The following is a 15,281-nucleotide window of genomic DNA, read 5'->3' as shown; positions in this document are numbered from 1 at the left end:
GAAGGTGCGAATCTGGTAACAAATGAAGGAAGAATTAATTCCCAAGAAAAACAGCAGGGCGTCCATCGTCTGGCGGTGGTTCGGCTTCAAGCGGAAGGATGTCGAATACAAAACTTTAATCAAGTGTGGAGCACAAGCGTTCCTACCAAAAGTAGCATTATTGCTATTATGGAGCATCATTTGAAAAGTCACCTGCTAATAACTGTTTAATAAATACAGTTTTGGTCAATTGACTTAGTTGTGATTTCCTTCTCTGCATGCAAGTTTAAAATGAGCATATATTAATGCAATATGAAGAATAAGGTTTTAATGTAGACGCATAGAATATTCATACTGCTGTGATTATATGTATCAAGTGTTCATTTAAGGCAAAATATCGAGATATATATCGTGTATCGAGACATTTTAAAACAAGCTATTGGTGCACGTTTTTGCATGATGTCACTAAGATGACATATCAAAGCAACACTAAATTGAAGTGCACTTTTTGTATAAAACACAACTACAATAGTTTGAAACAAATAAAGTGCACTTTAGTGCACGATGTCACACAAGATATTTCAATAACTGAAATAAAATTGAGCTGGGTAACAGGAAATCGAATAGTGTATGTCCTTTGCTGTGTGGTAGGTTACTAAGGACGTTATTAAATTCTGTCGTTTACTATTTTCATACGATCTGGAAATGGTTGCTTCAGCATTTTGTGGGTATGTTACTGTACGGAGATGTTGACATGCAGTTTCACGCACTCTTCATTCTCTAGCGTGGGACATTTCAAATTATGCTACAAATTAGCAGTAGGTGCTACTTTAACGCTTTTGCCGCACATTTGTTCAACATCTTCCCGCTATAAGCAAAACCACCACCAGATGATGGATCCCGTGCTGTTTTTCTTAGGAATTAATTCTTCTTTCATTTGTTACCAGATTCACACTTTCTTTCTCGTATTACCACTCAAACCACTCCACTAGCATCACAACTAATGTTACCCACGCTGCTACCTCTCATGCGAGGGTGTATAATGCGACAGTATGTGACGTATGTAAGAAGGTGCGCTTGTCTGTGAAAATGACAGGAAAGAATGATAAAAGCCTGTAGTGTAATGCCTGCAGCTAAAAGTAACTGCGTGAAAACGTAAACTCAAATATCACGACATAGTCATTTTCTAAATTGCACGGAGACAAACCTGTGATATATCGATGTATCGCCCAGCCCTAGTTCAAACCCCGGTTGAGTCATACCAAAGACTATACAAATGGCACCCATTATCTCCCTACTTGGCAATCAGCATCAAGGGTTGGAATTGGGGGATAAATCACCAAAAATGATTCCCGGGTGCAGCCACCGCTGCTGCTTACTGCTCCCGTCACCTCCCAGGAGGTGAGGGTGATGAGTCAAATGCAGAGGATAATCTCACCACACCTAGTGTGTGTCAGACAATCTGAGAAAAAAAAAGGTTGTTTTCTTTGTTTTACTTTGGTCAAAAATAGAACAAGCTTACTCTGAATAGGTTGATTGGCAACACTAAAATTGGCCCTAGTGTGAATGTGAGTGTGAACGTTGTCTATCTGTGTTGGCCCTGCAATGAGGTGGCGACTTGTCCAGGGTGTACCCCGCCTTCCGCCCGATTGTAGCTGAGATAGGCTCCAGCACCCCTCCGCGACCCCGAAAGGGACAAGCGGTCGAAAATGGATGGATGGATGGACACTGAAAATGTACAAATCACAAATAATCCTCTGGACAAAACACTTCAAGTTTGTTGAAAATTCTGAGGAAATTGGTGCAGATTCAAAAACACAATGAGCTCAGACTTGGTCTCAGTGTGTCTACGAAGCCAAGATTAAACTTTAAGTCACAATCTTTCTGGGATTGGACAATAAACACAACATGTAAGTCTTCCAGGTATCAAATACCTCCTTAGTCATGTCCACGTATTCAACCATGTACTAACTCAACAAACCGTAAGAAACACAGGTAAACTATTCAATAGGGTTAAGTTCACTTTTCTCGTGTTTGACAGAGACAGTTTGGGGGCAATGAGGGTGCCAAATGACCATTTGTTTGAATCAGAAGACAAAACGGCAGGTTTTAAGTTTTATGTGGGTCGAGGAGGAGGAGGAGCCACAGTCACCCTTTACAGTGTAACTCTTGCTTGGGTGGCCCTGGTATAAATCGTTTGCTTGTCTAACAGAATTGCTATTCTGACATTCAGTGGACAAATTTAGAACAGGAGTTTCTTTCCTTAAAAATAATACAGCTCATTTTAATACTTGGCCAGCTCATCACGCTGGCCGGATAAAACCTGCTGGCGGGCCATACGTTTGACATCCCTGTCGTAGGTGGTCATAGTCGGCGGCCTGAGAATAAATAAAGTGACGTCATTCCTCTCGTGCCTTCAAGCACTGTAATACAAATGCAGACTTTTCAAAAAGACCACAGTTGGCTCATGGAGGGTGAATACTTCAGATCTGTCCTAAAATGTCACAGAAAATACGGTAGAGACAAGTGACATTTCAGCTATCGTCACTTACAGCAAGGGTGGGCAACATTTTTTGGCTGAGGGGCCACAGTTGCTTTCGCAATTTGACAGAGGGGCCGGCGAGCACTTGATGCATTTCAAAGCATATACCATATCTGTTGGGACTAAGAGTAGGCTTCTCAAACATGAGCTATTTTAATCATAGTACATTTATTTTTCAACAATATATCAGAACATCAAACAAACATACAAATGGTATTAAAGGGTCAACACTTACATTCTCTTTTAGGGGCAGCAGTGTTGTTGATCAAAGTCTAGTAGTATTTTGTTGTGGCAATTCTCAAAACAGATGTTTGCTCAATTGTATTGTAATATTTGGCGGGCCGAATTAAAGGGACCAACGGGCCTGATGTGGTCTGCAGGCCGTAGTTTGCCCACCCCTAACTTACAGTATATCTTCTCAAGGGACAAAACCTTTTGAAATTAAATATTCTGATCATAAGAGCCGTTTTCAAGATGTAAATACAGTTGGTATGGTGTAGAAATCGTCACCACCATGACATAAAATAGTTTCTTCCATGTGGCATTATCACTGGAGGACAAGAGGAAATTAGTGTATAAAAAGTTATGCATTTACCAAAGGCAGAAATCATAAAGTTTTCAGCACATACACAATGTTGACATCTATAGTTATATTTTGATAAAGATGGCAAAAACCACCCTACTTGTAAAATGCAGCAGGCAAAAAGCAACAAACATGCTAGCAGACGTGAAGTTAAATCATGAAATGCAACCTTACCCGGGCACAAAGCTCCTATCTGCTCATATCTCTTAACCACCACTGGGTCTATTTGAAAGTAAACCTTAATATACTTTGGTGCAGTGACTCTCAATTTATTTTGCGGGCACCCCTTAATGTCAATGGGTGGCCCCAAATTTTCTAACTCACATCTATCTTATTTTTCATAACAAACTCAATGTGTTTAACAAAAATAGACTGTTAGGGTTAACAAGACCTGGTATGCAGTATTTGAGGTGTTGAGTCAAAGCAGCTAAACTTAGACCTGGATGAGAGGTGAAACCTCTTCAAAAATGGGACGGTGTTGCTCGGTTGGTAGAGCGGCCGTGCCAGCAACCTGAGGGTTCTTGGTTCGATCCTCAGCTCCTGCCATCCTAGTCACATCCGTTGTGTCATTGAGTAAGACACGTCACCCTTGCTCCTGGTGGGTCGTGGTTAGGGCCTCGCATGGCAGCTCCCGTCATCAGTGTGTGAATGTGGAAATAGTGTCAAAGCGCTTTGAGTACCTTGAAGGTAGAAAAGCGCTATACAAGTATAACCAATTTACCATTACCATTAAAAACAACAAGTTCAGTTGCTCAGATAAACAAAAAGTACAATTCAAAAAGATTTACAAATACAATTTTAACTTTTCGTTTATCATAGTAGGCAAGTTTAAGAATAAAAGAAGGGCGCTTTTTTTTATGCAGACAAACTCCAAAGTTAGGCCTCCTAGTTTGCTTTTCAGTCATATAATGAATGGCCCCCAAGTAACACAATGTAAGCTGTGAGATGCTGTTTCTCTCTTTCTGTGTCTCTTTATGGCGCATTCTTTCTCCACTCTGTTCTTCCCCTTCTGCTTAAGGTTGCCAAAATCGTTCAAAAACATGGCACGCACCTCATGGTGGTGTAGCAAGTGAATTGGACAGACAAGAATGTGAGGTGCAATCATGCGTGTAATTTTTCATTTTTTTTTTCTGCCCGGTCAAAGAGCCGCGACCCCCCACAAGTATCACTACTTTTGCAGTAGTCATTTGTAAAATTTGTTTAGTTCTCTTGATTCATTATCCACTGAAGATTTCTCAGCACACTGCCATTATTTTGTAAATTATAACAGATAACTCTGTCAACACATCAAAATACAGAATGATCTCCCCAGCCGGCCAGCATTCATGCAGCCCTAGAACAACGCTGTCCTTGCGAGCCTTCTTCTTTTGAGTATAGCAACTCTTAAATGTGGGTGTTCCCTGTCAAATCTGGCCTTCCATGCGTTCTCCCATTTCCGTGCCTCTGAGGCCGGAATAAGTCAAGCACCCCAAATAGGCTACACTATACATATTGCTCTTCAATTTTGAATTTAGTATAAAATACATTTCCAGAAAATTATCAAATATTTTCTGATCACTTCAGTTGAAACGCCCGGAAAGATGTAATGTTTTGAGGCTAAAAGGACCGCTGTATTGACTATCAGAAATCAGAATGTAAATTGTTGTTTCGTTAGCGCGACCACAGCGGAAGGGCGCCGTGCATATATCTTCTGTTTTTGGACATGCTGCTGTGACGAACGGACGTTCATACAATTCGGACCCTAATCATTAATCAACTGTGTGACTATTTAATAGAAAAATAATAATGTAGTGTATCAGTTGATTAGGTAGAATTTTTTTGACAGTTAATATCAAACATCCAAGCTCCCCCACGCAGGTACACAAACGGATGCCAAGCAGTAGTGACAGAACTTCCTGGGTTGATACGTCCTTTTCAAATTAAAAGTATTATGTTCATGGATTTTAAGGACATTCACAAGTGTTAGTGAAACGCCATGATCTATCATTTTCAAACTGCACAAAGGAGTGTTTAAAGGGGTGGTATAGCTCGGTTGGTAGAGTGGCCGTATCAGCAACTTGTGGGTTGCATGTTCGAGCCCCGCTTCTGCCATCCGAGTCACTGCCGTTGTGTCCTTGGGCAAGACACTTTACCCACCTGCTCCCAGTGCCACTCATACTGGTTTAAATGTAACTTAGATATTTGGGTTTTCATTGTGTAAAGCGCTTTGAGTCACTATAAAAAAGCGCTGTATAAATATAATTCACTTCACATCATTTGAAATTTGATAAAAAGTCTGCCTTCATTCCAGACTTAAGCACTATAGCCTAATTTACGCGGGGTGGCCGTGTCCGCAGGCTGAATACAAATAAAACAAATGTGGATAACTTGGAAGTACGTAGAAAAAAAAGTTACGCGGTGATTAGAGAATGGTCCCATCGTGCACTCTTGTGTTGCTAGCGTAGATCTCTTCAGTGCTGACTCAGTAAACCCTTACAAGTTGTACATTGACTACTCTAAATAATATCCAAGTTCACTTTCTATAAAGAAGAGGCAATTCCCTTGAGAACATATAATGTGATTAAATGGTAGCTAAAATGTGAGGGGTATAATCACTTTTGGGAGGTATTGTATGTTGACAAGATGCCAAAAAGGGAATTTGGTGGGTTTTTTTAATGTGTATTTTGTGTGTGCACTGACACACCAATCCAGGATTCTCTTTTTTTTAAGTTTGACATAACTTCTTCTTACATGGCCATAAACTGTGCTAAAATGTCACTTAAAATGGCAAATGTTGTGACAACTGTTAAAATTCTAATCACCGTTTTAAAAGTTTTTTTGTCCTGTTTTTTTTTTTTTTTCAAAGGGAAAACCCGACTTAAACACGTCGCTTCCAGTCAGACAGACAGCGTCCATCTTTAAGCAACCCGTTACCAAGGTAACCAACCATCCCAGCAACAAAGTGAAGACAGATCCCCAGAAAGCTGTGGATCAACCCCGACAGGTCAGTTCTTCACACAAGATGATTTGTTTCATACTTGCACACTTTGCACCTCTAGTCCTGCTTTGACTTGTGTGATCCATACGGCCTGGGTTCGCCCACCATAGCTCTTCCCACTATTTATTAATACGTAAACAATGTATAATACAGGGATCGCTGACATCCGCTATTTAGCTGAATTCCTCTATTCTTCGAGCCCTGTGTTTCCAAAACTGTAGCGGTAAGCCAAAGATTCACTTAATTAAATATAGGGATGTGCCGATGCTGATACGACACTTTTTGGAGGTATTGGTATCAGATAGCACTTGTAACAAAATCTACCATCCTAATATGTATTTTGTAAGAAACCTCAGGTCTACAACCTAAATGGAGCGCACTCAAGCTAATAACTCTGCCAGCATGTTAATGCAACTACACGGAATTTACTTCTTATTGCTACACACAAATCACTTCTTCGCCTCTTTTTCCTCGGAAATGGAAGGCCACTGCACCAATGGAAGACTGCGGTAGCAAAGCAAACATCATGGTAGCAGTGTGGCAGTATTCCTAACTTACTCGAGCAGCCAAAAACTCACACAGCAACATGCAAGCTTTGCAATAAGTCTGTTTCAAGGGGTGGGACGTTTACATACTAGCAATTTAATGAAGCATTTGAAAGCCTCCCATGCAGATGCACACAGTGAAGTTACCGCAATGACAGGTAACAAGGCGGAAAAACAAACCCTAACGGATACATTTCAGCGGAAAAAAAAGTTTTCATGAGAATCCAAACGTGAAGTCTGCATTTGCCATCAAGTACCGTATTTTCCAGACTATGGATTGCACCAATATATAAGCCACACCCCATAAGTTTTAGGAACATTTTTCCCATATATTAACCGCACGTTACTATAAGCCGCAGATATATACGATGCAAAATAAGTTATTTACACAAATTATTGTTTCCAAACGTTGCCTGTAGCACGGCAGAAAAACGGATGATCCAACGAAACAAAAGTCATCGTCATGCACCCACTAACTGCGAAAACTAACTCTTCAATCAGCTAAACAGACTCAATAACTCCACGGCGACGTTTTGGCGAATTTACTGAGGAATTTGTGAAACTGAAACAATATAAAAAGAATGCCATTAGCCACATGTACGTGGGCAAAATGTTATTGAGCTCATCATAATTCGGACCTGAATGTTCCTTTGTACATGGGCCCTGAAAAAAATGATCTGATTATGATTTGCGTTTTCATGCATCACACCTTAAATTGGAATACTTTACTTTGACATGCGCAGCACCATACCATAAACAGAAAGTTGTGTTATTGCTTATAACAAACTTGGCTTTGTGCATTTTTGCTTGGCCGATGCTGTCGTGGTGTTTTTTTAAACAGATTTTTCCTTCTGTTCATTACTTAGTTACTTTGTATTTGCTTGTCTCGTTTTTAGAGCACCAAACTCAACAATATATAACGCTACTTATGTACTTGTTGAATGGAGGGAGATAGCAGCAAGATAATCGCTTCATTCTGAGACTATTTGATTTAGTCCCCCCTCCACCACCAATGTATAACAAGCTCAAAGACATGCTCAGTAAGCATAATTTCAACCCAAATTTCAGAAGTGTTTTCATGTGCTCCAATCTGAATGACTATCAGCATAAACCACCGGTCTTCATCGAAATGAAATTTAGATCAGAATGTTTTTTATCAGGTCAGAATGTTCCGATTGTCGTGTTTACACGAAACATTTTATATTCCGGTTAGGCTTTTAATCTCATTAAGTATGTCCATGTGCACATAGGTAGTGTAAATTAATAATACTAACAGACGTTAATAATACTAATACAGACGTTCCTTATGGTGTTAGCTAATGCTAATGACCCTCGCTTTATTACATCACGATAGCACGTAAAAATATGCATTAAAACACACCTACAGACATCACACATGGGACAGTTTAGTATGTATATACAATTTTAATTGGATTGTAAAACTTACAAACGTTGCTTGGCGTGGTGAATCAAGAATCCATATGACTAGAAACGCTATGAACGACGGGAAGAAGGAACGACATTTCTACTTTCGGTCTAAACAGTGGGGCACTGAAATACCTGCATTGAGTGAACTCGTCCAAAAGATGGCGTCATAGCACAAACAATAATGCACCTTTTTAGTGTATTTGCTTGGGTTTTATAAAAAAACAACTATGTGTATTATGGCAATCAGCAAAGAAACATCCATAAATTATCCGCACCGTCGTTTTATAAACCGCAGGGTGCAAAGTGTAGGAAAAAAGTAACTGTTTATAGGCCTCAATTTACGGTAATTGAATTCATAGTATTGGATGACAGCCACAGTCAGTGGTGTAGAATGTGGGATTTTCCCGCTAGCCTGATCGTAAATACATAACTGAAACAGCCCTTCCAAACTTGCATAAGACTGTTGGCGAACACCTCCACAAAATTACATGGCGCTGACCCTGTCAGCTTCATAAAAGATATTTAGAGCAGTGATTTCACATCTATACCAGTTTTTGGGTTGGCCAGGTCGCTACAGCATCTAATAGATAGAAAACATTAACAGGTTTTGTTGCATGTTTACATATTTTTTAATGTAGGGAATGCCTTGCAAAGCATCTTAAAAATAGTAAAATATATTTAACTACTTGAGGCGATATTCCCTGAAACCCCTAAAAGGCCCCCTTGAAGCCCAGCTGATATTTTTCAATTCCTCTTTTTTTTTTTTTTTTTTTTTACCTCGTTTTAATCACTGAAAATAGTAATGATAAATTCGACAAATCCTGAATGCCAAAGCAAACTAAATAGCAAATAGAAGTCGTAAAACCCGACAAACAATCATGTTTGCGCTCTGCTTTTCTTTGCCTGTTTATTTCACTCATGATTTTTTTTTTGTGTCTCCAGCTGTTCTGGGAGAAAAAACTTAGTGGTCTGAATGCATACGACATTGCAGAAGAGTTAGTAAAGACAATGGAGCTGCCTAAAGGCCTCCAAGGTAACTTTTCTCATATTTTTCACATTCACCTTTATATATAGACTAAAAAATAAGTGTGAAGCGTGAGCACAGCTGATATATGCTACTTCCTCCCGTCAGGCGTGGGTCCAGGCTGCACGGACAAAACACTACTGTCGGCCATCGCCAGCGCTCTCCACACCAGCGCTGCCCCCATCACTGGCCAGCTGTCCGCTGCCGTGGAGAAAAACCCAGGGGTGTGGCTCAACACCACGCAGCCGCTCTGCAAGGCATTTATTGTTACGGACGAGGACATCAGGTGGGTTTTCATCATACTTGCATACTTACCGTGCTGTACCACGCCGTGTACTACACTTAATTTTCACACAAGTGTGAAAAGAAGTAAACAACCGTTAATGACATGACAAACGTTTCACTGTAAAAAATATGGAATCACCATGTAAATTTGGATTTCCAAAGCAAACACATGCATCAGATTAAAGGGTAGTCTGCAGTTAAAAATGAGTGTTCACACCTTGAATAGCTGTTGCACCAGGTGGATTAACATGAATCATGCCTCCAACTCCATCCATCCTTCCATTTTATACCGCTTGTCCCTTTTTGGGGTCGCGGGTGGTGCTGAAGCCTATCTCAGCTGCATTTGGGCGGAAGGCGGGCTACACCCTTGACGTCGCCACCTCATTACAGGGCCAACATAGATAAACAGACAACATTCACATTCGAGCTATTTAAATTGAAAAAAAGTAGAGGACTATGAAACTTCTTCAAGAAGTTCAATCATGACACAATGTTGCAAAAGATGTTATTTGTTCAGTCGGTTGTGTCTAAAATCTAGACCAAGTACAAACAACATGAGAAGGTTGTAAAAGGCAAGTATCTGGGGAAACATCAAAGTGTCAAGACTGAAAACTTAAAGCAATATGTCTTGGAAACAAAATGCACAGCAAAATAAATGAACCGATGGGATGAAACTAGACTCACTATTTGTGACAAAACAAAGATATTGCCTGAAGGAAATGGGATTTAAATACAAAAAACCTAAACCAAAGCTGTTTGGCTGTAATTATCAGCTAAACAGAAAACACAAGGTTCCAATGGGCTAAAGAAAAGGAATTGTGTACTATAAAAGTATTCAGAATCAGACATACTTTATTAATCCCCGAGGGGAAATTAAAATTTTCAGCACAATCCCATTCAAGATCAAACATTACAAGGAGACAGAACAGGATCGCTGACGGGTCTGCCAACGTCCGGCGCTCCTTACAAAAAAGGTGAGATACAGGTAAACAAGTGGGGGGGAATGGGAGAAAAAAATAAAAGATTAAAATAAAATGAAAAAAAAATCGGTCTAAGTTTGGGCTCCTGGAGAGGGGGTCCAGACTGAGGCCAAGAGAATAAAAACAACTCATAGCCATAGTACACATCCCTCTTACCTGTGTGTAAGAGGGAAACTTCAAAAAACACAAAGGACGTGAAAGACATTAAAGTAGCGGAGCTGATGCAACCAGCCACTTCTACATACAGCTATGAATAAAAAGTAAAATAAAAATATACACTGTGGTGGCCCCTGCTGTGTTCCACGTCGTCATCTGCTGGGGTGGAGAGAGCATGGCCAGAGACAGTAGCAGACCCAACAAAGCAACCAAGAGAGCTGACTCCAATCTCGATCGCCAACCAACTCTCGGCCAGTGACCAGTCCCCATGGATGAGCGAGGATACGTCCAAGAAGAATGCTCATTCAGCCAAGACACTGTGAAGTGTGTCGGTCCAGGCGCTCAGTGCCAGCTCCGCAGCCCTGCCTTTTCATCCGCATCTCCCCCAGTCTCTCCAAACTGACTCTGGTGTGGCAGAGACCCAGAAGCTGGTCTCCATGGCCAAAAGGCTCCCGGGAGGCAGATAAACCACACAGGTAGCCAAAGTGCTGTACATTGGGCAGGTTAAAAGATAATACGAGAACCGAACAAACAACACAACACAAACAGAACATGATAAAAAATAAATAAAACATAAAAACAGGTTCACAGCAGGTGTATAATGGGGTGCCATTGCAGGATGGATATCACTCAGTGTTAAAAGCCAAGGAATAAAATTATGTTTTTAAGAGAGATTTAAAAACGGGAAGAGAGGAGGCTTGTCTAACACTCAGAGGTAGGTCGTTCCAGAGCTTGGGAGCAGCAGCGGCGAAAGCTCTGTCACCTCTAAGCTTCAGCCTCGTGTCAGGGACCGTCAGTAGCAGCTGATCGGCTGATCTTAGGAATCGGGTGGGGCAGTAAAGCTGAAGGAGGTCGGAGAGATATGTTGGCGCAAGGTTGTTTAGACATTTAAAAACAAATAGTTTAAAATTGATTCGATAACGCACAGGGAGCCAGAGAAGGAACGCTAATATATGGGTGATGTGCTCACGTCTGCGGGTCTGTGTGAGCAGACGAGCAACAGAGTTCTGCAGGAGCTGCAGGCGGGCCTGGCTAATGCCTACATACAGGGCATTGCAGTCGTCTAAACGATTCGAGATAAAGGCGTGAATTAATTTCTCGAGATCATGTCCTGACAGAAGCGGTTTCGCTTTCGTTATTTGGCGTAATTGATAAAAGCACATGAAAACAAGAGGGAAACAAAAGGATGACACAAGACCACAGAGCTCCTGCCAACAGCAGCCACTACAGTGACGCCATCTATATCATATTCAGTGATGAATCGCGACTCCGTATTGGGAATGGTGATGATGCAGAAAATATTGTTTTGTGTTTTTCCAATGAGATTTATGAAAATGACTGGCTGTAGAAAACATGCACATTTCAACAGCCATTGATATTGGGCTGCATGTCAGGTACATGGCATTGGGTGTCATTACATCGTCAATAAATGCACAAATTTAAATTGACATTTTTGACACTTATTCCATTAATCGAAAGGATGTTTGGGGATGATATAATTTCTCAAGGTGAAAATGCATCTTGCAACAGAGCAAAAACTGTAAAGAGTTTCCTTGAAGATAAATAAGGTCAGTGTCATGGCCTGCAAATAGTCCTGATCTCACTCCAATTGAAAAACTTTGGTGGAAATTGAAGAAAATTATGACAAGACTCCAACCTGCAAAGCTGATCTGACAACACCAATCAGAGAAAGTTGGCACAAGACTAATGAAGAGACTGTTTAGTTAAGTCCATGCCCCAGCGACATCAAGTTGTTATAAAAGCCAGAGGAATTGCAACAAAGTACTAGTTGTGTTTGGAATTTTTCTTTGTTTTTCATGATTTCAAAACATTTTCTCAGATTTGAGTGATTCCATATTTTTTTTTCACTTGGCTTCATCTAAAAATGAAACCGATTACCAAAATTTATTTTCTTAAATCATTTTTGTGTTTCTTAAATCCAGAAAGTGGCCATTTAAAATGACTATAGTTGTGTGCCATGTCTGCTACCTGATTTTTTTATACAAAATTAAACAAATTAATGGACATCCTCCAAGTCAAGTGATTCCATCATTTTTTGCTAGGGGTTGTATTAGACAATCTATGGAGAAATGGCACTTCTGGATGTGTTTTGCCCAACATATATCATCTGTGTATAGTGATTTGTTCCGAATACAATAATATGTACATTTTATTTCAAATCCAAGCACACTTACATGGAGAGGAGAATGTTTGTGTCAAGGCAACGCATGCACGTTTGCCGCTGGACACAATTAAACCTTAAGTATATAAGTTAATGGAACTCTGTACCTGAGATAGGCGCCAGCGCCCCCCGAGACCCCAAAAGGGAATAAGCGGTAGAAAATGGATGGATGGATGGAACTCTGGACCTGCATTTGTGTATGTCCACGCTACGTGTATATACATTTACAGGGCACGCCAGTTTTCCACCCTTGTGCATGTAACTAACACAATAACGATCGCTTCAGTAATATGTAAACAAAGTGAAACTTGTAAAAAAATATTGGCAGTGTGTATAAATATTATACAGTTAGATACTGTACATGGAGCCTGTTATCTTAAACTGTTGTATCATGTTCTTCAGAATATCTGTCATGTTCAACCACTGACAAAAAATACATCTTTCAATCAAAAATAACCTGATGTCTTCAAGTTTCACTTATTAGGCATTCAAGATTTAAACATGAGAAAAATAATGATTTTGTTTATATCGTGATACATAGCGATATAAAGTTAAAGTCCCAACGATCGTCACACATACACTGGAAATTTGTCCTCTGCATTTCACCCATCTTAATGTTCACCCCCTGGGGGGTGAGGGGAGCAGTGAGCAGCAGCGGTGGCCGCACTCAGGAATCATTTGGTGATTTAACCCCCAATTCCAACCCTTGATGTTGAGTGCCCAGCAGGGAGGCAATGGGTCCCATTTTGTAGTGTTTGGTATATTGACTGTTCTGAATTTTTTTGTTGTTGATATTTTTACCATATTGCTTTAGGGCAGGGGTAGGGAACCTATGGCTCTAGAGCCAGATGTGGCTCTTTTGATGACTGCATCTGGCTCTCAGATAAATCTTAGCTGACATTGCTTAACACAATAAGTAAGGAATAATTTTACTGGTAATCACAGTGTTAAAAATAACCTTCAAAATATAAAACATTCTCATGCATTTTAATCCATCCATGCATTTCCTACCGCACTTGTTCAAGAAGTCACATTATTGGTAAGAAGTATTTTTATTTATTATTTGTTAGCTTCAGAATAAAAATGTTATTAAAAATAATAGGAGACTTATTGTACTCTAAAAAATGTGTTATCAATTAAAAATGCATGCATTAAGTTGTATTCAGTGTTAAAAAATATTATATGGCTCTCACGGAAACACATTTTAAAATCTTTGGCTTTCATGGCTCTCTCAGCCAAAAAGATTCCCGACCCCTGCTTTAGGGCAATGGTCCCCAACCTTTTTGTAGCTTGATAATTTGTCCCGCGGCCCGGCGGGGTTGGGGAATTCTTTTTTTTGCTTGTTTTTTTTTTGTCATGAAAAAATGAGGTTTTTTGGGTTGGTGCACTAATTGTAAGTGTATCTTGTGTTTTTTATGTTGATTTAGTAAAATTAAAAAAATAAATAAAAAATTCATCTGCTGCCCAGTACCAGTTCAACAAAAATTCTAAAGAGCAAAATGACCTTAGCAACTAGTAATTGTGATATTTTTACCATATTGGTTTGGGGAACAACGTTCAACAAATATTCTAAAGATAAAAATGACCTTAGCAACTAGTAATTTTGTAATGATTACATTGTGGTTAAGTTTGTTTTGGAAAAGGTAAAAAAATGGATAACTTGACCGATGCTTCATCCAGTGACTGCCGCTGTTGTATTTGGGAACAGGAAACAGGAAGAGCTGGTATACAGCGTGAGGAAGCGCCTGGAAGAGGCACTCATGGCTGACATGTTGGCCCACGTGGAAGAGGCGGCGGCGAGCGAGGGCGAAGGCATCAAGGATGACGGCAATGGCAGCGAAGACATGGAAAGCGCGTAGCGACACGGACGTCCTTCTGCTGTATTCTGAAAAAAGCTTTCTTTCTTTTACTTATTTTTCATACGCACACATGCTGACATTTCACGCCCCCTATTTGACCCTGATCTCTGCCCAATCACAACCATGATGACCAAAAGACTCAAAACGAGGTGGAGAACATTTTTTAAAAAAAATTGCCCCTAACAGGACGTTTGTGTTATCCTGGAATAAATGTGTCATATTCTGTGTTGGATAAGAAGAATATTTTTACATACAATTTTAATAGATTTTTTTGGGGTGGACAATCATGTGAATCAAACATGTCAGTGACATTTTTGGGGTGCTTACTCATTCTAAGGCAGATTGGACATGACTGTTTTGCTGCCATCTTGAATTTTATTTGTACGATTCACTTTATGTCGGCTGCGAACATTTTAACTTAAACTTATCGTACGCTCATCAGTGTTATTGTCGCTTCTGCCAAGCAACGCAATCCTGTTTTCACATTCATTTTTTTTGTTATCCATAGAAGTCACCATAGACTGGTGTCAAAGCAAATCAGTCATTACTTTCTTTTATAAATTCTCATCCCTAATAGATGGGATAGTGTTTTTAAAAAAAAAAAAAAAAATCCCAGCTGTGTCAATGTTTAACGGTAAATAATGTTTCATGCTGAAATTGTCAATTCAATATCAACAGGATTATTGCTGAGGAATTGCATTGTTGTAATTAATAAAAGTCACTATGCCATGAAATACACAA

General features: G+C 39.9%; 1 protein-coding gene across 6 annotated transcripts in view; it reads left to right on the top strand.

Moving 5' to 3' along the window:
- The window catches only part of LOC133543604 (methyl-CpG-binding domain protein 3-like), a 21,752-nt gene extending 6,471 nt beyond the window's left edge, over nt 1-15,281 (top strand). For all 6 annotated transcript variants that reach the window (XM_061888280.1, XM_061888278.1, XM_061888277.1 and 3 more), the window contains 4 exons: nt 5,950-6,087; nt 8,997-9,087; nt 9,187-9,364; nt 14,390-15,281. In XM_061888280.1, coding sequence (XP_061744264.1) covers nt 5,950-6,087; nt 8,997-9,087; nt 9,187-9,364; nt 14,390-14,540 — 558 coding nt within the window. In that variant the 3' untranslated portion in view covers nt 14,541-15,281. The remainder of the gene's footprint in view (nt 1-5,949; nt 6,088-8,996; nt 9,088-9,186; nt 9,365-14,389) is intronic.

This window comes from Nerophis ophidion, linkage group LG26 (assembly GCF_033978795.1).
Source record: "Nerophis ophidion isolate RoL-2023_Sa linkage group LG26, RoL_Noph_v1.0, whole genome shotgun sequence".
Taxonomy (NCBI): Eukaryota; Metazoa; Chordata; class Actinopteri; order Syngnathiformes; family Syngnathidae; genus Nerophis; species Nerophis ophidion.
Note: the sequence above shows the minus strand (reverse complement) of the source record. Positions and strands in the feature narration are given on the sequence as shown.